The 24107-nt window shown below is 42.6% G+C and overlaps 2 protein-coding genes across 3 annotated transcripts; both read left to right on the forward strand.

The window, feature by feature from the left end:
• The first annotated feature begins 5409 nt into the window (after positions 1–5409).
• On the forward strand, positions 5410–9267 carry LOC127765445 (mitochondrial inner membrane protein OXA1-like). Its single transcript, XM_052290352.1, has 9 exons — positions 5410–5958; positions 6057–6147; positions 6518–6562; positions 7350–7408; positions 7614–7689; positions 7813–7944; positions 8034–8141; positions 8667–8721; positions 8809–9267. The coding sequence occupies exons 1-9, from the start codon at positions 5489–5491 to the stop codon at positions 9027–9029; spliced, it is 1257 nt and encodes a 418-aa protein (XP_052146312.1). The 5' UTR covers positions 5410–5488; the 3' UTR covers positions 9030–9267.
• Positions 9268–15859: 6592 nt separating this feature from the next.
• LOC127767333 (uncharacterized) lies at positions 15860–21371 on the forward strand. 2 transcript variants are annotated; one of them, XM_052292633.1, is made up of 4 exons: positions 15860–16277; positions 20102–20313; positions 20430–20697; positions 20815–21371. In XM_052292633.1, the coding sequence occupies exons 1-4, from the start codon at positions 15966–15968 to the stop codon at positions 21094–21096; spliced, it is 1074 nt and encodes a 357-aa protein (XP_052148593.1). In that variant the 5' UTR covers positions 15860–15965; the 3' UTR covers positions 21097–21371. The 2 variants fall into 2 exon arrangements, with proteins under 2 accessions (XP_052148593.1, XP_052148594.1); XM_052292634.1 differs by lacking the exon at positions 15860–16277 and adding an exon at positions 16312–19342.
• Positions 21372–24107: the final 2736 nt, after the last annotated feature.

The following is a 24107-nucleotide window of genomic DNA, read 5'->3' on the forward strand; positions in this document are numbered from 1 at the left end:
GCCACCCTTGTGTCCTCGCGACGTGGCCGGCCTCCTCCGTCGACACGCGCGCGCGCGGGCGGCGCATCGCACGTCGTTTCCGATGGAAAAGTTGGGCGTCGCACTCGCACGGGGGGGTTGGGTTTCGCTTTCGCGCTAGCCGATCGATCGACGCGGCGTACGATCGACTTGGTGTACGTGTTGTCACTGCATGGAGAGATCTATCACATCGTCCTTGGATGGATTGGGTTTCTCTTTCTCAAGCCGTGCATATGCGCGCACGCACGGTCTAGCTAGATGCTACGCGCGCCCGTGGTGCGCGCGGCTAGTAGGATTAGGATACAAAAACTGTTTGTTGATCGACGTGCTAGTGCGTTTAGCTTATGGCCTTTTTGACCGACCTTTTTTTTTTCTCCTTCTCTTGCCATCGATCGATCGGTCGCTTTACAAACCTAGGATTCCAGCGGTTCAAACTGCTCGTACGATCTGGTTAACTAAAGAAAACTCACAATGAATCCGCGTGATGACTACCCTACTGTATTACCGGTACTCTGGTTATTTAAGGCGTGTTACCGGCCGGTCAGCTTGACTTCACGTGTGCTACAGTGCATTTTGTCAAAGATGATAATTAAGTAGCCTAATTGCTTAACGGACTGATCAATTGCTAGGAGTACAACGTACAGGAAAACGGATTAATTAGTGCTAGGTTTAGCTTAGGTACTATATGCAATTAGGCATCCATGATCGAGGAAGGAATTGAAGTACAGTGTGCGCAACTGCTTAAGCATGGCATGGATGATGACCCACACTCTTCCTCAAGACAAGGAAGAACAAGGTGTATGTGAGGCACATGCATGCTCACATCAGAGCGCACAAGTCAAAAGCGGTGGTCTCCATGCAAACCCGTTGTCGTCTTCTCCATCTTACATCAGTCGTCACAGAGATTATAAACAGCCGTGCATGTGGTTACCACCTGCTTCAGACAAGAAAGTTAAACAGCTGTTCATTCATTTGTCATATGACCGTACCACCATCTGGTCAAAGGAAGCAAACACAATCTTGAGGCCTAGCATTAGTACGTGCGTGCCTATATTATGTCTCTTTTGGTACCACTTTTATATCGAGACTTGTTCATGCACGAACTAACTAGGGTTCTTGACCTCGGAGGAAGAAAATGGTCTCTTTTAGTTGCTTTTAGAATCTTACGGAAGAAGCTGATCATTGATCAAATTAAAGCAAATAAAGTCATTCAGATAATAAAAATAGATCATGAATGCTAGACTAACTTGCTTTGAACTGGGCCAATCAAGCATTGTTCGGGTTTTTGGAGTGGCGAGATAGTGGAGGTTTGGACTTTGGAGGCATGTATGTTGCAATTTTTTTCTGTCTGACCTCAGCAAACCTGACGTAGAAAAGAAAAGAAATAATTCGCCGATACTGAATAGTACTCACTCATTCCCCTAATATAAAGAATTTTGATATTTTGGTTTTACTGTTTGACCGCTTGCCTTATTTAAAAAATTTGTAAAAATATAAAAAACAAAAAGTTATAATTCAAATACTTTAGATAATAAAGTAAGTCACACATAAAATAAATAATAATTCTAATTTTTTTAAAATAAGATGAATGGTCAAACAGTACAACTAAAATATCAAAATACCTTATAATAGAGGACAGATGGAGTACGTATCTTCCAATAATTCACTGCTATATCATAGCATTATTTGAAATTCCATCTTCTTATCCTGCGCCCACTACTAGAAAAGCTAGGTAAACATGATGAGAGAATCAGGGAACCTGTCTGCTCAGAGTTTTCAGTTATCTCTATTAGTTCCATTAAATTTCCTTGTCTTGTTGTCCAGATGTCAAATGAGATCGCAACAATTTTATCCATCGTAGTATATGTCGAAAGTGTACGTTGAGTACCATGCATCGTTGATAATGTTTCTTGATTGCTGTTTGTTCGGATGATACCTTCGGTACGATTTGTTTAATTGCTTGATCAGTTGTTAGTTGTTATCACAATTCATGCACACAGTATCATATTATCATGGACATATTGGCACTCGCCTCTGCCTGCTAATAGTTAACATATAAGTTCGTCCGGTATATCTAATCTTGTTTTGTATACTTGGACCAAAAACAAAACGTACACATGTTTGGTTGTGCCAAACTAAAAGAATCAACTTAAGTTAATGGAACCTGCGAGTTCTGGCTGTACTAAAATCATTCACACATGTTAGTTGTCATCCTGACACTAAATTAGGGCGGGTCAACGACCTGTTATGATTACAAGATATTGGCTTATTCTAGTCTTGATTTGTATACTACATTCGTTTCAAAATATAAGTATTTTTTTTGCTATAATTTTAAATAACTGTGTGTCTAGATTTATAGCTAAAAGTTGTTATATTTTGGGATGGAGGTCGTAGTTGTTTAGTGCAGCAGTGTAAGTGCTATATATATTCAACTATTCACCACACCAAATCCCTTATCATGGAGCTGCAAGTTTGCTTTAACCATCATGTGGCTCGTCCAATTGTTTATTTCTTATTAGTGGCTTGATACGTCTAACTTAAAAATCTTTCACATCAGTACTACCTGTAAGATTAAAGAATCAACGAATCATCTATCGTCCCTTCTGCACTATTCTGATGTTAGCTGATTAACTTTTCGTCGCATCTGCACCATGTGAAGCCAAGGAAGAACCTGAGATTTGCATTTGATTATTTAAACTAATCTACAGTAGTAGTATATCTTAACAAATAATTAACAAGTCGTACTAATTGACGAAACAGCGAATTTGTCTCTATATTATGCCCAACTGCAACAACCTATACTACGCGTACGTTCTGTATAAAGTAAGTTTATTTAGAAGACAGTGGTCAGTAATAGCTCTCGAAGGGCTATATATAGCCATTTCATGACAAAGCTGCAGGGATTTGCGTATCACTTTACCAGCAAATCTGCCATTTAGTGAACATGTATAAACGGATTGGTTTCTTGGCCTACTTGGAGACCATACTCGAGCTAGTACTTAGCTAGAGTTAAAAAGAAACTGAGCTCGTTGAGGAAGTGTCAAATTGCAGAGCATTTCTTAATCGATCCGTTTGAACTCAGATCAATGCAGGATTAGGAGGGCACCCTATGCTTCGTTGTCCGTGGTTCTTCTACGTGTGGGGAAAGATGCGAGATCATTGTTTATCACATGCTGATTAATTAACTCCTGTCTGAAAAACATAATATTCCGTGAAGTATACCTTCACAAGTCCAACCTTCTGTCTGACTCGCACGCAGCTCATCACAATTACTTCTACTGTGCAAGTTCGGCTGGTTTGACTATTACAGGCTCATTATCCAAAGCCGACATGTAAATTCTTTGAATTAATTAATCAAAGATTTTGCTGTACATTAGAATTACTATCCAGGGAACAATGATAGAGGTCAACAAGTCACTGTTAGTGTATCAGACAGGCATGGCAATACAGTATACTAGTTGTCTGCACAGTATCACAAGTTCTCCTGTAGAGAAGTACACGAGGAAAGAAAGGCAGAGCAAGACACTGGTTTTCTTATTTCTGTTTTTATTGCACAAGTATGTATAGAGTGATTGTGCAACAGAAAAGAAGGGACTTTTTTTTTATACAATCCTAGGAGAAGAGTGCATGGCGCTATGGCAATCAATATTTCATAGTTATTTTTCGAAAGCTTAAGATTCTTTAGAAAAGTTGGTTGGCGGTAAGTTTATAAGAATCTAGAAAAGTTGAAAAACACAATTTTTAATTTCTAGTTTATTTTATAGATTCTATAATGACATTCTCAGAAGCTGAAGGTCACATCCTTTTCTCTTATGCTTATGCTTATGCTTATCAACTAAAATTTAAATTTTCAATCTTAAATTTAGAGTTTTTTATTGTAGTTTATTTTTTAGCCTTTACATTTAGATCGTTAAGAACACGTATATAAAAATTGTATTCACACATTATTTTTTCTTTACAAATACGCAGTTTCGCTTTTTCCTCCAAACAACGAAACGATGGAGCTGTGAAAAAAACGAGATTGTTTGTGGGAGTTTTGGTTATAAGATTGCATAGGACAGAACCTCTCTAAGACTGTACAGTAGAAGCGTAGAGCGGGATTCCAGTAGACTAGTGGAGTAAGTAAAGGTGTCTTTACTTCACTTTAAAATTGAAAGTTTAATTAAAATTAAAATGATGTGACGAAAAATATAGAAGTTTGTATGTGTAGAAAAATTCTGATGTGATGAAAATCTTGGAAATTTGAAAAAAAAAAAGTAGGGAACTAAAACCAGGCCTAACAATGCAGGGAGGCAGTACACGAGTCCTGAGATGAGATGGACAAGTCGGAAAGTCTTTCAGTAGGAGAATCTGCCTGTCGAGCTGGCACGAGAGACAAGTTTGAGTGAGCGAGAGAAGGGACAGAAAGAATTGGCGAACGTACATAGCTGAGCTGCCGGCTGCAGTGACGGAGCAGTGTGTACTGTGTGGTCTTGAGAAAGGCCAGAAGAGACCGCACGGGCCCAGTGGGCCAGCGGACACTCGATATGACGGCACAGCTTAAGCCCACTAATCCCAGTGATCTCCTTGAAAAAAGAACCTTCAAACTCTCAGTTGAAGGCAAAAATGCAGATAAAACATGGAGAAAATGCTCGGTGCAAGAGAATTTTATATCTTGATCATGTACAACATCTGTATCAAAATGTAGCTATCTATAATATAATATATTGTTTCAAAATAAAGTTATTTATCTAACTATCACCCCTATCAACAAATCACAATAATTATCCATTTAATTTCTTCATCTCCTCAACCAATCACAATCTTTCTCCAATCATTTACATCTATTTTTTAATACCTATTCCCACATTAAAAATGTTTACATTTTAGAGTGGATGAAGTAGTATTTTACGGTGCTACTAGTAATTCAAGTTCTCACGTTAATCTGAATATACAGAAGAGAATAGCTTGCTTGTCGCAAAAAGAGAGAGATGTCTTTTGTCGCTAAAACCCAATAGTTGTGCAGGAATCATCAGCTCATCGTCTATGTTAGTAGTAGAACTTTTTTTTTAATCTTATGTTAGTACTAGTAGAACTTGGAAGTAAAAAGTGTAGTACAATTTCTCCAGAGCAGAAATGGGAACGCGACTGATGGGCCGAACGGCCCATGTTTGAGAAAGAAGATATTTTCATGATGGGCATCTATTCTAGGGCTCTCGGCCCATCCATACTGCCGTAGGACTTAAATTAAACGGTTTTGTATAGTTTAGGGTTGAAGATTTCTGGTTTTGTGGTTAAGGGATCTCAAAAAATCTCGGTTAAGTTGAGGGACCTCCGGTGAACTTATTCCTTCCCACAACACTAGAGCGTAGGAGTAGGACCCAGGTGTCAGTTGCAGCATACTGGGAGGAATATTCGCCTTGGTGTTAAGCCTCTCTTCTCCCTCTCGAGAGATCTCCCCGCGATTTCGCCGCCTGCCGCCGCCGCCGCCATGGCTTTCTCCGCGCGGAGGAGCCTCGCTTCCGGCCTCTCCCGCCACCTCTCCCGCCGCCTCCACCCCTCCGTCTCCCACCTCCTCCCCTCCCACCACGATGACCACTCCGAGAACCCCTCGCCCCCCGCCCAACCTCCGCCTCTCCCCTCCGCGCTTCGCTCGCCGTCGAGATCTCAGGCGCTCGGCCTCCCCCTCCCCTTCGGCCTTCTCCACGCGTCCCGCCGCAGCCTCTCCACCTCGCCCCGCTCCACCGACGAGCTCGATGCCTCCGCGGAGGTCCTCTCTGACGCCGCATCTTCGGTCTCCGTCCCGGCGGACGTCCTCGCGGACGCCGCGGCGTCTGTACCCGTCTCCGCCCCGGCGCCGTTCCCCGGGGAGGTGGCCGCGGCGGCCGCCGACTCGTTTGCACCGGTCGCCGCCCTGCAGCACCTCATCGACGGCGTCCATTCCTTGACGGGGCTGAACTGGTAACCTCGTCGTGCCTGTCTAACTAAGCTTCAAAAAATTTGATCGAGATAACCTCTGTGTGAACTGAATTTTGTTTGATGCATTGATAATTGTGTAGGTGGGCTTGTATTGCGCTCACGTCACTGTTGATCCGGACTCTAACTGTCCCACTGCTGCTGAACCAGATGAAGGCTACGGTGAAGCTAAATGTAAAGACTGACTCACCAGTGTGCATTTTAGCTACCAGTAGATTCTATCAACAGTCAAATAATTTATTATATGCATGTTTGGTTTGCTGCCATGGTATTACATCAGAGATGCAAATTTGTTAAAGTCGATAAGTTCGAAAACTTGAGAGTGGCTGTTGAACACGTTGGGTTCTCAATTCTGCACAATTTCTAGAGCACAGATCCTGTTTTATGATCCTACAACGATGTACGAACTTAGTTAGTTACTTGCTTTGGCTGGACGCTTTGTCTTATTAACTTAATCACTTATAATGTGTCTATAAGTCTTGTTGGGTTTTTGTTGCAAGATCATTAGTTGTATTTCCTCAGTTGGAATTCTTATATCGTGCAGGCAATGCGGCCAGAAATTGAAGCCATTAATTTGGAGATGCGAACTGTAAGCCTTTATTTCTATTCAGTTAAATATTCATTTTGTATGTTATACCTTGAACATGCTATTTGTATCTCTAATGTGGTAAACCATAGTACTGTGTGGTTTTGAAGGCAAAGAAAGGTCAAATGCTTTTGTAGCAAGTAGCTACGTTAGTTATCTTCTATCATCTAGCTAGACATAATCAGGGCCATGAACACTCTTCTACTATAGTCAAGTTTGTCTAAGCTGAGTTGCCAATACTAAGTACACTAATAATCCGTGTTTAGATATCTTCAACTCGCGTTGCTGGTAATGAAAAATCCAGCACACGAGTAACAGATGAAGGAAGCATGGTTAGTAGGCTAGGTTTTTGGTCCATTTCTTTAAAAGTGCATTTTTCATAGGAAGTGTAGTAATGTCCTAAAATGCTGCATTATCTATTTGAAACCATGTAGTAGAGGATCAAACCGCCACAGAAGTGACGAGCTTTTAAATGTTTTGCTCTCCACTGGAGAGTCGCCTTGGTCATGTGGGCAATGATTTTGCTTGGCAGCGCAAGTTTTTTTGAGCTTTACCAAATACTTGCTGTTGGTAGGTGAGCATATGCTATTTGGCCAGTTGCTTTATCTAGCAGCCAGCAGGGGAACCAAGCATGCCTTTAATGAAAGGAAAGAAAACACATATTTGTGTATTAGACAACACTGATCCCATATCAATAGCTTTTTTGCAGAAGCCTTAATTCTAAACTTTTCAAAAGACTACTTAAATAACTATTAACTAATGATATAATCAATCCCGTTTACTTTTTCAGTCAACTGATCCTCAGTCAATGCTAGAGGGGAAAAGGAAATTGGGCGAGCTATTTCTAAGGTATATGTTCACTTGTTCATTTTTGTTCACTTATGATCTGGAAGTGCCTCTTCTTTTCTTGTTTTTGCCTCTTAGCACATACTTTTTTAACATTTACACGTCTCGCTGAACTTGAGTTTGCCACTGCAATATAACCTAACCACTTCTGTATTCACTTAATAGTCGTGAAATATCTTTTTTTAAAAAAATTCATGGCTGTCTTCAGGCATGGCGTAACTCCACTGACACCATTGAAGGGTCTATTCATCCAAGCACCTATATTCATGAGCTTTTTCTTTGCTGTAAGTTTACACCACTTCCTTATTACTTCTAAACTAGTAATGCCACACTGTGTTCCACCTTGCAATAACATTTACCTGATGTTTAACTTCTAGCATTTGTTCTGTACTCTGTTCCAATTTCAGATATCAAACATGGTTGAGAAAGTTCCTTCTTTCAAAGGAGGCGGGATATATTGGTTTACTGATTTGACAACTCCTGATGAGCTTTTAATTCTCCCAATGTTGACATCGCTTACTTTCTTGGTTACGGTAGAGGTATGATGTAGGTCACCATTTTGGCAAACACAATTCATGCATCTTATGTTATTGTATAGTTAGTTACGAAACTATGTTGCGGTTTTCAGTTAAATATGCAAGATGGCATGGAAGGAAATCCTATGTTGAAGACGATGAAGAATTTCTCTAGAGTAATGGCTGTTTTGACTATTCCATTTACGATGAGCTTTCCCAAGGTATGAACTATCAAGTACTCAGAATCTAAGTTTACATAATTCATATACTGTGGGAAAATTTACGAGAAAACTAGGAGTTTGGAGATACTCAAAACTACATTGCATGTCTCAAGAGAAAAGCTTGAACTTTAACTTAAAACACCCCAAGAACCAACTAACCAAGATGATTTCACCATCAGTCGGGCAAAAGTTTGACGAAGTGAGGTTCGATCAACAGAGATATCAAAATTTTAGTTTATATCTTAGTACGAGTGAGGAATACAGTCGCTATAAAACTACACTAGATAGGCAGTAGAATGAAAACTGAGCAGCTAGGTTTTACTGTTTAGCAAGTACTGCATAGCTTGTATTGCTAAGGACAGTCAGGGTTCCGCACTTGTCCTTATAGTTGCTTTTGCTAAGGGGCTTTTTTTGGTCTGCCTATTTAGATCTTTCATAAGTGCCGTCTTTTGTGACAAATTGATGCATGGTGTTAATATTAACACAAAGAAATCGATGGTATTCAGCTTCTCGTTTCTTCTGCAGGCAATTTTCTTTTACTGGGTCACATCGAACTTGTTCTCTCTTGGGTATGGTTTTGGTAAGTCATTTATCATGCTTCAGACCTCTGGCAACCTCCATTTTTTTTGTGGTCCTAACGTGCAAATATTTTTTTTATTTGGTTCAGTTCTTCGGAAGCCAGCTGTGAGGAGTTTCTTAGATCTTCCTCCCATCGAAACTCAGTTTGCTCCGGCTCAACAGCCGACCTTCAACCTTTTTGGTGCATCCAAGTCAGTACCTGCAGCAGGTTCTTCTATTGCAGAATCAGATCGGTCAAGTTCTGTTCTAAGCCAGCGGTTCAGCGATCTTGAAAACAGAGCTAAATCAAGACGTGAATCCCAAGATTAATGGCTAACAGTTTTTTTTGTTTTGATTTTTTTGGCCACGAATGCTGAAGGCATTTGTACCTTGTGTCTGGAGCAAAGTATATTCATCGCATACTGGTTTTGTATCGGTATTTGAGTTAGAGGTGGGTATCATTTTTGAGTCTATGATACCACTGCCACCCGGAGTGAATAAACCAGAGTAACCATGGTATGTAAGACCGATTTATCTACTCTTCTATTGGAAGGCAATGGTGGACTAATTCTGTTGTATATTTTACTTGATGTGCTTAAAAGTTACAATGCAGTCTCTCTACATATTAGTTCTTTTTTTTGTGATATCTTGTTTCATCTCTAAAATAATAAAAAAAACGCAAAGAGTTCTTGTAGGGACGAAATGTTCTAAATGCCTCACAATTAATTGTTTCTGACTATAATAGCACGTGTATAATTCATAATTATCATAATTAGTGTAACGATGGAACATTTAAGAACCATCATTCCCGTCCTGATGATCTCAAAATGGCTACTCGGAGCATTGTTCATTTGTTCTTCCTCCATGAGACCAGGACTTGGGAGAAAGTGGCACGCTCTTGTCATCTTGTTGACTTCTCCTTGAAACGCAGTCCAAGTAGTTTATGGCCCTCTCGTTACGGCCCAACTAGAACAGGCCTCACATGCGTGACAATCCCGTCCCGGCCCAACTAAAATGACTCGCGCATGCGTGGAAACCCACTACGGCCCAACTGAAGCAGCTGTTTCTTAGACTTGTCTGCTTCTGTTGTTGAACAAACAGCAAGCAGCTCTCCTGCTGCAATATCACTTCAAGAAAATTTTTGTACGAATGAATGTGCAAAAGGATCGGAAAACATATGAAAACAAACGGGAATGCAACATTACCTGCCTGCTTGTGGTGGTTGCGTTTTTTTTTTTTTAGCTTGAGTTGCTTTCTCACCTTTCGTGATGCATTTTAGTCATGATGACTTGAAAAGTGCATCCAACTACTCGAGATGTGATATACCTCACTATACCCACGGACAGGAGAGAAGCCCCAGGAACACATGCTAAGTTTTCTTTTCCCGATGAGTAGCAAATAATGTCCCTGAAGTTTCGCTGGAGATTTGGTTGGAGATCTATCATTTCACTCAACTTATTCTTGATTGATCCACAAAAAACACCCTGTGGATGTGCCACGTTTCCGCACACATAAGAGCAACAATTGAATAAGACAAATTTTGCTTCAAGATATTCAAAATTTATGTAATTTATTGATGATCATTGAAAAATGTGGCACGGATAAGAACATTTAAAAACCAATAATTTATTAGAGGACACTTTTGACTCAATTGAAGATAGAAAATTTTAAGCAAGACGACAATGTTCCTAGGACCACAAGCTTCAAACATACTGTTAGAGTAAAAATTTAGAAACTACGCAACTCTAAATTTATCATCACCCCAAGTACATCACTAGCATATTCTATCTATTCTATCTTCACTTCAGCCTCAGCTCAAAAAATTTTGACCTTAGGGGCATTCTCATTTTTTTTGAAGAATTTTTCTCTCCAATTGAATCAAAAGTGTCCTCAAGCAAATTCCTAGGGTTTTAGAGCGTATTTCAGCTATGACACGTTTTTACAATGTCTATCAGCAAATTACACAAATTTTGCTCTTACCCCCCTTATCTATATAAAATAAATAAATAATACGTCGGCTCAATATTGTTTCTATCATGAGTAAATGGGAGTTCTTTTTTGTTTTTATTCTTTTTTCTTTAATATGGTACATATAAGGATAAATGGTCATTTGATTGCTATCCTTGCATGTGAGAATGACATGGCACACACACGTAGTGTTTTCGGTAGGTCCAAAGATTATGTCGAGTCAAATGATATATTTTAAGGATTTATTGGGGTAAATTGAAACGTCAAAGGACTAAACTAAGTCCGGAACAAAACATTCACGAGCATATTGGCTATTCACCTTTTTTTTTAATGAAGGGCTTGCTAACTTTGTTACCATTTTTATCATTACCAAGTTTTGATATTGTCAAATTTTAATGAAGTAGCAATCTAAACATGTCTCAAATGCCCTACCACACCATACCCCGCCTTTCAACCGTCACCCGTGCTAAACCAAACAATGCGCACGTATCTCTACCTTATCATTTTTTATATTTACTAAACCTTGTTAAATTTTAGTGCTAGCAGAATTTGGTAGGGTTTATTTTTTCATCAAACTGAACACACCTAAAATTGATTTTACCATGTTCTGTTTCACTGTAAATTGGCTCGGAATAAACCTGTATTATGTGGAGTAGTATTGTACAAGGAGCAAAAAATCTGAACAAATCATGCATGCTAGCTCTGCTCCTTTTATACGAAAAGTTATGCTTTCTGATCATCAAAGAGGGTTGGTATGAAAGTATTGCTCCAATTCAAGTGTACGACTCGTTTTTAAATCGCCGTGATTGTTTGTTTATCTTCGTCCTCACTTCTGCTGGCCCCAATTCCAACCACAAGGCAACGCAAACAATTCTTTGCTTATCATGTCATTTGACAGCAACAACTAACAAGTGCATACCTTCACGGACAAAAGTCCTGTGTTAAATTCTGGCTGCCTCCAATTCGAGTGCCGGCCAGAGCAGGCAGAGTTCCAAATTGTAAGGACTGATTTTTCCGTAAGGAGTGGAATGCATGAAGATGAAGAAATGGTCTTGCTCTTATTGAATTGACCGAACACGTATATTTCCATATGGCGTTTTCCATGTCAATTAACAGGCCATCAAGGACATGATTGATGGGCAATTGACCTGTCCGATAATTCTTGGGGTCCAGCATCGACGTCTTGCTTAGCGTGAGCAATGAAACCAAGATGTGTATACATGGCAATGGCAGATTGCACGCCATCCTGATTCCTCCCGAGAGGGTGAAACGAGAATAATAATAAAAGTTTAGAGTGAGCGACGTTTGGTTTTTAAGTTAGGGGGTAATTCGTACTTTTTTTTAAATAATAATAAATAACTTGTGACAATTCCGAATGATTTCTTTTTACAACGCAACTTTCTTTACCCAGCTTGAAAACCAGTTATGAGTGTGTGTGGAAGCAATCATCACTGTAAAGCTTCCAACTTTCTTGCGAGAATTTTGGTTCAAGACAAAGATCTCCCATCACGCTTTTATTCTGGATGGAGATAGAGAGAGACTCGTTAATTAGGGCACGTTCAATACAGATCACACCCTTAAGTACCATCAAGGATGACACAACATCACTGAAAAGCTAATTTCCGGCGATACAAGTTGTTTGAGATGCAGACTAAAATTTTTATTTCAGCCCCTAGTATTTTTTATTTAGTCCTCACATTTTTTTCAATCTATAAAAAGGTCCAATATTTAACACTAAACACCCAAAAATTCGGAAAGTAATATAAAATCTCTTTTCCCCACTGACCCTCACCCATCCCTATGCCTCCCACTTCATGAGCTGATGCTGATGGAGAGCTACCCATGCTCTCTCCCCTATCTCCACATCGAGCTCCACTCGACGGCGACCAGGTCTCTCACCACCGTCATCTCTCATTCTCCCACACGACACCATCTCAACCCATGCCATGGCCGCCGTGGACGGGTCGAGGAGGCTCTCGCTTCCTCGCTTCAGGTCTGATGACCCCCCACCTTAGATGTCGCGACGGACCGGTCAAGCAGTGGTGGTAGCTTGTTTGAGGAGGCGCCACCGCCATCCCTCTCCTCTTCCCCTCCTTCCTTGTAGCTCGGTCGACAAGGCAGCACTGATGGTCGAGAGGTCATGACAGTGGTTGAGGAGGCTCCTGCCTCCTCGCTTCAGATCTACCGAAGCCTATTGCTTCTTTAGATCCAACAAGACCCACATCAGATCCTATGGAAGACTGGTCGAGTAGCGTTAGCAACTCGTTCTAGGAGGTCACCACCGCCGTCCTCTTCCTCTTCTCTTTCTTCCCCGAAGATCGGTCAATGAGGTAGCACCGGTGATCGACGAGGTCACGACGACATCTCATTCGAGGAGGCCGCCGCCACCATCCCCCCTCTTCTCCTCCTTCCTCGTAGCTCGGTTGATGAGCCCCCTCCTCTGCCATTGAGTTTCAAGGCTAACAAGCAGTCTAAGTGGTGCGGCTCTTCGATCCGGGCAGAGAAGCACCAGAGGCAGTCGAGAAGGCGGCCATGGTAGTCGTCGGTCTTGTAGATGAGAGGATGAGCTCATCGGTGTCTTGTTCGTTGCGCCGTTGTAGCAACGTTGCCAGTGTTTCTCTTTGTCGGTGCCCCGTTTAACCCGTTGCCGCTCAGTCGAGGGTGGTAGGTGGATCGCGAGGCGAAGCCATAGGTTCACCCAACACGGAGCCATGAGCCATGGATTCGCGAGGCCAAGTTCATGCGCACAAAGTTACACGAACCGTGCAGGAGCGACGTGATTCCTCACGAGGCCATGATCCCGCCGCGGCTCGCCTCCTGCTAGCATATTTTTTTTACAGAGATAGATTTTAAAAGTAGAAGCTGGATTTGGTATGCAACTGTAATTTTATTGAACTGGATATCGATCAATCTATATTGCTCCTTAAGAGACTCGCCTGCGATAATTCACCTATTGTCGTATGCGGGCCTATTAAGGGATCGCTTGTGAAACCATTGGGAGGAGCAATTTTTGCAGGCAGAAGCATTTACGGTTCACCTGTAACGTACGGGGACCCTCGTCCATTTATTGTATGAGGGCTACGCTATAGTTGGAATTCAGGAAGACATCAAATACTTGAAAGAACTTAACGTAGCAGCCGGCAGGAAAAACATGACGGGTGTTGAGCGGCCAAGGCTGTGTTTAGTTCCCTTTAAACTTTCAACTTTTCCGTTACATCAAATGTTTGGACACATGCATGGAGCATCGAATGTGGATGAAAAAAATCAATTGCACTGTTTGCATGTAAATTGCGAGACAATTCTTTTGAGCCTAACTACGCCATGATTTGACTATGTGGTGCTACAGTAAATATTTACTAATGACTGATTAATTAGGCTTAATAGATACGTCTTGTAGTTTACAGGCGGAATCTGTAATTTGTTTTGTTATTAGTTTATGTTTAATAGTGTCCGTATACATCAAAAATTTATGCCAAAACAATTAAACACGGCACAAGTACACAAATACACAATGCTCATTATGGTGAGACGGCGACCCACGGAGGATGAGTTGTGTGATCGGTGCTTTTAGTGAGTGCGTGGAGGAAAATTGATTTTTCATACGTCACACGGTCACTCTACGAAAAATCAAATTTTTCATACTGGATGTAAAGTTTTAAGCATGTTTTTCTTGTGTCGTGACGACTTGGTGTTCGGAGGTGGGTGCTGGGAACCCATCTCCCATGAAAAAACGGAGCGGTCTATTAGCGTGTGATTAATTAAGTATTAGCTAATTTTTTTTTAAAAAAAATAGATCAATATGATTTTTTGAAGTAACTTTCGTATAGAAACTTTTTTAAAAAAAACACGCCGTTTAGTAGTTTGAAAAGCGTGCACGTGAAAAACGAGAGAAGAGAGTTGGGAAATCAGAGTAGGAGCTTGCAAGCCCAGCTTATTTCACCGTAGATTCTCAACCGACGTGTGGCTACAGATGAATCGTACGTATACTAGCAGATACGTTCCTTTGGACAACTGTTGTGGGACTGTAGTATAACTTTCGCCTCTCAATTAGTACATATCTTACGTGCTCCGTAAAGATCAGCACTGTACTGGAGCTAAGGCACGATTTCCACGCGATTCATTCAGCACCATATCCACGCCCGATACGTACTGGGTAAAGTGCGATATATCCATCCATGCCTACATCCACTTCCAGGCGGAAAAGCAATAGTGCGCGCGCGGCGCGCCCTTTTAACTGAGATCATATTATCCTCGCCGGCGGCCGAGCACTCGTAAGTCGTAAGTGGCAACCGCATGATCGAGCGCATTGCCCTGCATTTACGCCCATGCTCAAGGACGCACGTTAATTTTACCCGCCGGAATGGAAAAAAAAAGAGAGCAAAAGTCGCTACATTTCAGGCAGCTAGATCCGTGGAGGGGCAGGGTTTGTTTGGCACGCCTTCAACTTTAGCTTTATCTCTTCTGAAGGCTAAAGCTAAGATCTAGTCAAATTGTTTCAGCTTAATCTAAAGTGGGAGTGAAGCTGACTAAAGCGCTATTACAAAATGAATTATAAAGTTGGAGCTGTGTTTAAACTGCTCTAGAATTTAACTCCAAATTTAAATTTTGAAATTAAATTTAGAAGTTGGAATTCTATCAAACAAACGAATGTAGGCTGTGTTTAGTTTCTGAAATTGGGGAGAAGTTTAGAAAGTTGGTAGTTTGGAAAAAAAAGTTGAAAGTTTATATGTGTGTAGGAAAGTTTTGGATATGATGGAAAGTTAGAAGTTGGGGAAAAGTTTAGTATGACCTAAACACAATCATAGTAGTTCGAACTATTGCTCCGCGGCCTCCGCCTCCGCAACTCCGCGTTAGCATATCACCGGCGACCGTGGAAGAACCACCAACCAACGCCACACAATGCCTCCACGCACTGACCACTCGTGCTACGACAATATCTGGCGCTCGCCCGGTCAAACACCACAAGGCCACCCTCCCGCCAAGCAATTAACCAACCAGTACAACTAGTATTCCGCATTCCACTCGATGCACCCGTCCAAACCACGGGGGTAGGTGAGTGGTCACTCACCAACTTTTTTCTCTCTCTCTCTCTGGAGAATTGAGCGCGAGAGTCGGTCAGCCGTTCGATCGGCCGGGTCACTCACCAACACACGCAACGGCGTAATCACACGCTTATAAGTAGCGGTGGTTGACGCCTGCGCTCGGTAGCGGGTGAGCAAGCAAGCCGATCGGCAGCCACACCGCATATCATACACTCATACACATTTCGCTCGATCGATCCGCGCGCGCACGGAGAAGATGTGGGTGACGTCGATGCCGCAGGTGTGGGACGAGGAGGGGGTGGCGAAGGGCAGCGTGGTGACGCCGGCGCCGGCGACGGCGCTGCTGGGGTCGCTCGCGGGATGGATGTCCCGCGCCGTCGAGCCGCCGGCGCCGAGGCCGTGCGGCACGGAGGGTGGCCCGCCGGTGACCGCGACGAGGCTGAGGCTGCGCGACGGCCGCCACCTCGCCTACTGCGAGAGCGGCGTCCCCAAGGAGGAGGCCCGCTTCAAGGTCGTCTTCTCCCACGGCTTCACCGGCTCCCGCGAGGACAGCGTCCGCGCCTCCCAGGTAAACATAGCCCATCCACATCCATGTCTACATGTCCCTCTTCTCCTTAATCTGATTTCATCTCTTCCATCACAAATGCATGCACGATCTTCTCTGTAGTTCGAACTTTTCTTGACATACAGTACCTTGTAGATGTATTAGGTCGTGTTCTTGATTTCATCTTTCTAACTTCACCACTCTCATTTTCCCCGCACATATTTAACATTTATAAACTGCTAATTAGTGTATTTTTTAGAAAAATTATATGAAAATTGCTCCAAAAATACATATCAATCTATTTTTAAGTCTTTTTAAGCTAATATTTAATTAATTAAATGATAATAAGTTGCTCCGCTTTACATTTCTGGAGAAGAGTTCCCAATCATAACACAATAAAACAGCCTTGTTGATCGCCTTGTGGGCAGTCTATTGGATTATGAAATACGAATATATTAGTAAGAAATGGAAGAGAGAACGCGAGTATTTACAACTCAAAAGACTTTGCTTTGATTTTTTTTCTTTTTAGTGGTAGTGACTGCTAACTAATCATGAAAGTCCCTTAGCTTAGCTAGCTCTCTGGCACGAAAGAGACTGTCGGTGACCGCAAAGGTGTACTGGAGGAAAAGGTCGGGTATGAGCTGGTGGGTGTTCGGTGGCTTCTAAGAATCAATTTGCCCGGTGGAACAGAGCTTTCTTTGAGCATCAAAAATTTGCTGTGCAAGTCTCTCTTGGAAAAAGTCTTTCATGAATGTTAGGTCGCGGTTGCTGTGTATCGGTTTGTCTAGATCAGCCCAACTGTACCAACAGCTGTATCTAAAACTCCCAATAATCTCACCAGCAGCAACAACTCAGATACATTCATGGTGGTAGGGCCAGATTAAGTATATTTATAGTTCAGTTGATGTGCTGCCATGAACCCGGCCAGATCATAGGATCAATTCTTTTGTTAAGCTAGCTTGCGCCTTACTGGATCCGTGCCTGTATCAGTATAAGGAGCTTTTGCTTTCGACCATCCAAAATTCCAAATGGTTAGCTGCCTGTAAGCGTCTGATTACTGCTCTCTGGAGTAATGGACAAATGTCATTTGTGTAGAGCCTACGCGTCCTGAAGTGTCGTGTCCTCTGTCTCGGCTAAAAATTTAGCCGTATTCGATGGAATCTTCTTTCACACTGTTATTAGGAGTTACAGTAAGGTTAGGTACAGAAATATACCAGCATGGATGGCCACACGTTTTCTTTTCTTACCTGGAAGCAAACACTATCATGTTCCCCTCCAAGTGCGGTGAACTCCTGCTATTGTCAGTTCCACTGTTCATATGGAGAGTAAAAATTGGATATGTTTAGTTCTCCTAGAACTTTTAGAAATTCCGTCACATCAAATATTTAGACACATGTATATAGCATTAAATGTGGACGAGTAAAAAACCAATTACACAGTTTGCATGTAAATTGCTTGACAAATTTTTTGAGTCTAATTACGTCATGATTTGACAATATGGTGCTACAGTAAACATTTGCTAATGACAGATTAATTAGGTTTAATAGATTCGTCTATTAGCTTACAGGCGGAATCTGTAATTTATTTTGTTATTAATCTATGTTTAATACTTTAAATATGTGTCCGTATACTTTAGAAAAAATTTAGCCGTACAACTAAACACCGTTGGTTAGTTGGGTAGTTACCTGGCTACTTACCTTACCTGTTATTCCTCCTCCATCTTGCATAACCAACTTAAGGACCCGTAACTTACAAGAAAAAAGCAAAAAAAAGGAAGAATAGTCTAAAGGCACTCCCAAATTAACACGTACTACTAATACTAGATACGCTACCGTACCACTCAAGGCCACATGGCCAGGTCATTCAGATTTTTTTTTTAAAACAAAAAATCATTCAGTGTCTTCTTGTTTGTCTGTCCACGTGAATTCAGGTTAGGAAAATTGACCTTTTAGCTCCGTTCCGAATCGTAATATTCTCTCGAACACCGTTGATTTGATATAGTGTCAATCATTTGTTTTGTTTAAAAATTTCGATGAGCATCAGCCTTACCCATCCCCATACTAACCTTTGACGAGCAGCAGTTCTCAACGTGCTTCCCACCGACTGGCCCCCTAGAAGACCAGGCAACTCTTCTAGATAGTCTGGGTCCTAATTTTTCATTTTGTGTATGTTTAGGTATTGCTTATTAGTAATTAAAAAATAATTTATAATTAAAACTTTTATATACGTATCTTTAACGATTTAAACGATTTAAAGTCAAATGTTATAAAATCAACTATAATAAAAAATACACAATATTAAGTTTTAAAATTTAAACTTTACTTCCTCCGTCCCAAGATAAATGTAGTTTTGCACTATTCATCTTCAACGTTTAACCGTTCGTTTTATTTGAAATGTTTTTATAATTAATATTTTTATTATCATTAGATGATAAAATATGAATAGTATTTTATGCGTAACTAATTTTTTTTAATTTTTTATAAATTTTTTAAATAAGACATACGGTTAAACATTGGAAACGGATATCTACGACTCGCTTATTTTGGGACGGAGTTAGAATATAATAATATGCGTACATGAAAATAAGCCAAAAAAGGGGCTGCCCGTCCGTGGAATTCCGGGGAGAAAACTGTTAACTTCACGTCAACCTAGGCTGGATCGCACGCCACGTTTCTGCTCCTACTAAAACCGTACGGCTGTATGAGTATAGCGCAAAACTAGCCCCACCTACCTACCCAGCCAGCAAGAACGAGACGTGGCCGGCGCCCGAACCCGCCGGAGCAATGGAGCTGCTGACCACGGCGCCGATGCTGAACTGCGCCGCCAAGAGGGCGGGCGGGTCCGCCCTGGGCCCGCTGGCCGGCGCGCTGGGCAGCTGGATCGCCCGCGCCGTGGTGCCGCCGCCGCCGCCGCCGCGGATCTGCGGGTCGCCCGGTGGGCCGCCCGTGGCGGCGCCCCGGGTGCGGCTGAGGGACGGGAGGCACCTGGCGTACGCGGAGTCCGGCGTGCGGAAGGAGGACGCGCGGTACAAGGTCGTCTTCTCCCACGGGTTCACCGGCTCCCGCCTCGACTCCGTCCGCCCCTCGCCGGTCAGTCAGCCTGCACTGCCACTCCCCCCGGGTTTGCTAATTTTGGGTTCCCTTTTCTGGCTTGCTATGGCGCGAAATCGGGAATGGCGCCAAGGCAGGGTTACGACGGAATCGATGCTAGAGTAGATGGGGAATATACATTGGAAAGGCTGTAGCTTTTTTGGTTCAAAAGATTATTTCATGAATGTAGTCGCAGCAGACCGATTAAATCCCCAAATTCAGTTTTTTTTATGCTTGATTTATCTTATAACTGCCTGTTTTTGTTGTTCACATCACTCAATTGCTGTCACATTTCCCTCCTGATTGGCCTAATTGCTTCATGGCATCTTGTTGCCCACTTTTATCGCCTGGAAAGATGATATGGATTCTGTCGGTGGCAGCGAATTGCAATTCTAGCCTAGGACTTTTCAAGACAACGCTTTAGTTTTAGAGATAGCTAAATCCAAGTCAACCTATCCAATTTAGGATGTTGAGTAGAATATGTTTTTTCAATTCTTAAATATGATTTGTTAGTTTCATGACTGACCATGTACAAATGCCATGCTCAACTTCAGATTTCTTTTCCTAATTGTTGAGTTTGTCAATTGTCAGTGCCAGATTTTCATTTTCCAGTTGACCTTGTCATATGAATGGCTGGACTCTAGATGTTCTCTTCGAACGTTAACTGTTCCCATTTTCTTATTTAACTTTATATATCCTATTGCCCATTCATTCTGCATTGTGGCGCATACCAACTCATAAACTTGATGTGATTTTCAGGAGGTGGCTGAGGAGCTGGGCGTGTACATGGTAGGCTTTGATCGCGCTGGATATGGTGAGAGTGATCCAAACCCCAATCGGTCTGTGAAGAGCGCTGCCCTCGATGTTGAGGAGCTTGCGGACGCTCTAGGATTAGGCCCCAAGTTCTATGTGATCGGTATCTCCCTCGGCTGCCATGCTGTTTGGGGCGCCCTCAAGTACATCCCAGAAAGGTGAGCAACACAGTGCCTGCCAAAAGTGTCAAACACGTCCAGTAATGTAACAAATCAAGCAGTAGGTTGGTGTCAAGAAGAGTGACTGACAATAGCGGTCATTGTTGTGCGTACAGGATTGCTGGAGCGGCCATGATGGCACCGGTGGTGAACTACTGGTGGCCGGGGTTCCCTACCGATCTGGCTGCCGAGGTGTACAACAAGCAGGAAGTGGGTGACCAGTGGGCGCTGCGTGTTTCACACCATGCACCCAGCATCCTCCACTGGTGGATGGAGCAGAGCTGGCTTCCCACCTCCACCGTCGTGGCTGGCACCACTCCCCTCCCCAACAAGCGTGATGCCGAGATCCGCAAAAATATGAAGGCGGATGGCTCGTTCCAGAAGGTCAGTTCACGTTGCTTCCATTTCAGCTAGCATTCCGTTGTCACTACAAGCTAAAGTTGTGATGCTCTTATTGGAGTATATGTCAAGTCTTAACATTTTTTGCATGTGGTTTTGTAGAAAATGGACTTGGCGACACAACAAGGCATTCATGAGTCGTACTACCGTGACATGATGGTGATGTTCGGCAAGTGGGAGTTTGACCCGATGAGCTTGCCGAAGCCGCCATGCCCTGTGCATATCTGGCAGGGCGACGAGGACGGGCTTGTGCCGGTGGTGTTGCAGAGATACCTCGTTAGCCGGCTCAGCTGGGCGAACTACCATGAGCTCCCCGGAACCGGGCACTTCCTGTCTGCGGTTCCCGGGCTTGGAGACACCGTTCTTAGGACCATTTTCGGTTGAGTATATGTAGCAGTCAGAAGAAGCAACAGTTCAGAATGCTGATACTAAGTTATAGTGCCCCACCCGGTACATTACTTCGTTTAAATGGTAAGGCTGTTCGTTACTCGCTGATTAGCGATGATGATGATATAGATGAAAGGGCAGTGTAAAATGAGCTGCTCTTTTTTTTTTTTGGTTTTTTTGGTGTAAAATGGCGTGGCCCAGATGCTACCCAAAAATGTTCTTTGACCTTGGAAAAAAAGTGATAGTATTATACAATGTGGACTCTTTTGTTTCGTACTCCTACATGTTACTACATCTCTACTTACGGTTTCAGCCTGCTCCAGTGGCCAGTGTCCATAACTCAGGGAAATTTTAGCCCATACAAAAGCCAGCAGCTCATGACAAGTGGCGTATGAACGAGGCGTTCCTAAGTTCTAGCACGGGGGGCACTGCTGAAACGCAAATTAGCAGTGTTCAGGTGGGCAACCGAATGCATTACCCAGTGAGACGGTGATGACGGAAAGCACACGGGTATGGGCGTACACAGGCAGCTCAGCTAGCCTGCTAGTACTAACACCGAAACAACAGCGATCGGAAGTCGGAAGCAACCGAGAGCTGTCGGCTCTTTCAATGCGAGCATGGATCACGCGGGGTACTCGGCTTCTTTCTTTAAGACGGTGGGGGTGGGTGGATCACCCGTCACGGCCTCACCGAGTCACCGGACGCATCACGGTCGCGGTCGCGGTCGCGGCCTCACGGGTTGATAGCCGCTACGGCGCTACGAACAGCCGGACGCAGCAGTGCCAGTGCACTGCAGCACGCGGAAGGCGGATCCCAGCACGCGCACCTCCCTCTGCCGCGGTGGGCTTACAGTTACTCCGTGGGACTGGGCTGAATTTCAAAGGCCTCCAATGGCTCTTTTTACAAGCTGTGCGCCGTATGTATGGCTGTTTATTTTGCACGAAATTTAACAATGTGACCCTTTCAAAAACTAATTTCGCAAATGAATTGTTGCTAAAACTTATTTCAAAAATAACCTTTTAGTTTAATATCTAATCGTATGACGCTGAACTTAGACATATCAGCGCCAAATAGCACGGCACTGAATGCACGTTGGCACACCGACTCAACCTCCCATCCACGGTGGCACAACATTCAGAGCCAGTTGACATGGCATTGAGGTGTCTAAGTTCAGCGTCATACGATTTGGCGCTGAACAAAAGGGTCATTTTTAAAATAAGTTTTGACCGCGGTTCATTTGCGAAATTAGTTTTTGGAAAGAGTCAAATTGTTAAATTTTGTGGTTTATTTTGCCGGATAAGTTTCAACTTCAACTCTTTTTTCCTTTTTCTTGGTCGAGCCGGCAAAGAAAGCGGCTGAAGTTTATTAAGATTTAGGGAAAGAGTTTAGGATATACAACAGCCATAAGGCCTGCTACATAAAAAAAAAAAACAGATTTACACTCTAAGTTCCTCCCAGCAACATGCTTTGCCGTGGAGTGTAATCCGAGATGAAACACAGAGTTCTCTTGCTGGTTATTGTGCCAGGTAAATTTCAACTTCAACTTGCTGTTTATTATGCTGGTAAATCTCAACTTCAAACTTGCTGGTTTGTTATGCACTTTTTATACGACACATCTTGCATAAACCAATGGTTTCGTTCTCAGTAACATATATGCACGGAGCAATCGATTCAGCCATACAATATTACAATTCAGGATGGGGATGATTAGGGTCGATCCATTTATCCACTAAACCTATCCGTAAATTTGTGTTAATGGATTTGTAGGGTCGCTCCAAAAAATATAAATAGATCAAACGGATCAAACCATTAGAACCTAAGGTTCAAGGGGTTCAACCCAAAATGACTTCACATGTATAAATGTTTCAAAAAATTATATAAAGTTGCTTCGCTATATAATAATTCATTCCTACAAAATTCAACTAAATTTAACAAGTTTTCATAGTGTGAACGTGAGTTTAAAAATTTTGGGTCCGAGTTTTACATGTAACTGGAATTTTTGGGTCTTAGCAACGCATCGTGGGCCCCACATGTATAAAAGGCTCAAAATTTACACAAAGTTGCTTCTCTGTGCAATAAATTATCCCACCAAAATTCGACTGAATTCGATAAGTTTTTATAGTGTGAACGCGAGTTTAAAAATTTTGGGTCCGAGTTTTACACACGTATAACTAGAATTTTTGGGTCCTAGTAATGCATCGTGGGCCCCACTTGTATAAAGGGCTCAAAATTTATACAAAGTTGCTTCTCTGTGCAATAAATAATCCCACCAAAATTCAACTGAATTCGATAAGTTTTTATAGTGTGAACGCGAGTTTAAAAATTTTGGGTCCAAGTTTTACCCACATGTAATAAGAGTAGCCGATCCATTTGAATATCCATGTATAACCTATTGATATAATAGACTCATAGTGGATCGACCCTATTAAATTATGGATCAACGAACTCACTTAAAACGGTTTAGGTTCAATCCATATCCTAACCATTCCCATCCTGAATTACAATCAAATTGTACTAGATTAAAGAATCCTAAACAAAATTATCTCCCCGACACCCCTAGGGCCAGCCGACGGCTTTAATCATGCATCAGACAGCAGCATCTCGTCATTTGGAACGCAAGACACAGCTTTGCTAATCTGGCGTTACACCATCATCATCATACATATAACATGTTAATTAGACTCTCCGCAATCAGTAGCAGCACCACTTTAACAGGGACAACAAAGATAATAATCCCCTAATGCACACACGCAGACACAGGACAAGACGATCCAGCACCGCAGCACAACGAACCAACACCTTATTCCAATTCTAATTCCAGTTCCAATCAGGATGAGCTAAGCCCAAGCTCGCACATGCACACGCGAGAATCGAATCGAACCCAATCCGGACGCGACCAACCGAGCGCACCACCCACCACCACCGCGCGCAGGAGGCCAAACCGACACCGAAACGAGCCGCGGCCGCCCACCCCGAGTGACTCGTCGAGCCAGCTATACTATACTATA

The sequence above is a fragment of the Oryza glaberrima genome, chromosome 3 (assembly GCF_000147395.1).
Source record: "Oryza glaberrima chromosome 3, OglaRS2, whole genome shotgun sequence".
Classification (NCBI taxonomy): domain Eukaryota; kingdom Viridiplantae; phylum Streptophyta; class Magnoliopsida; order Poales; family Poaceae; genus Oryza; species Oryza glaberrima.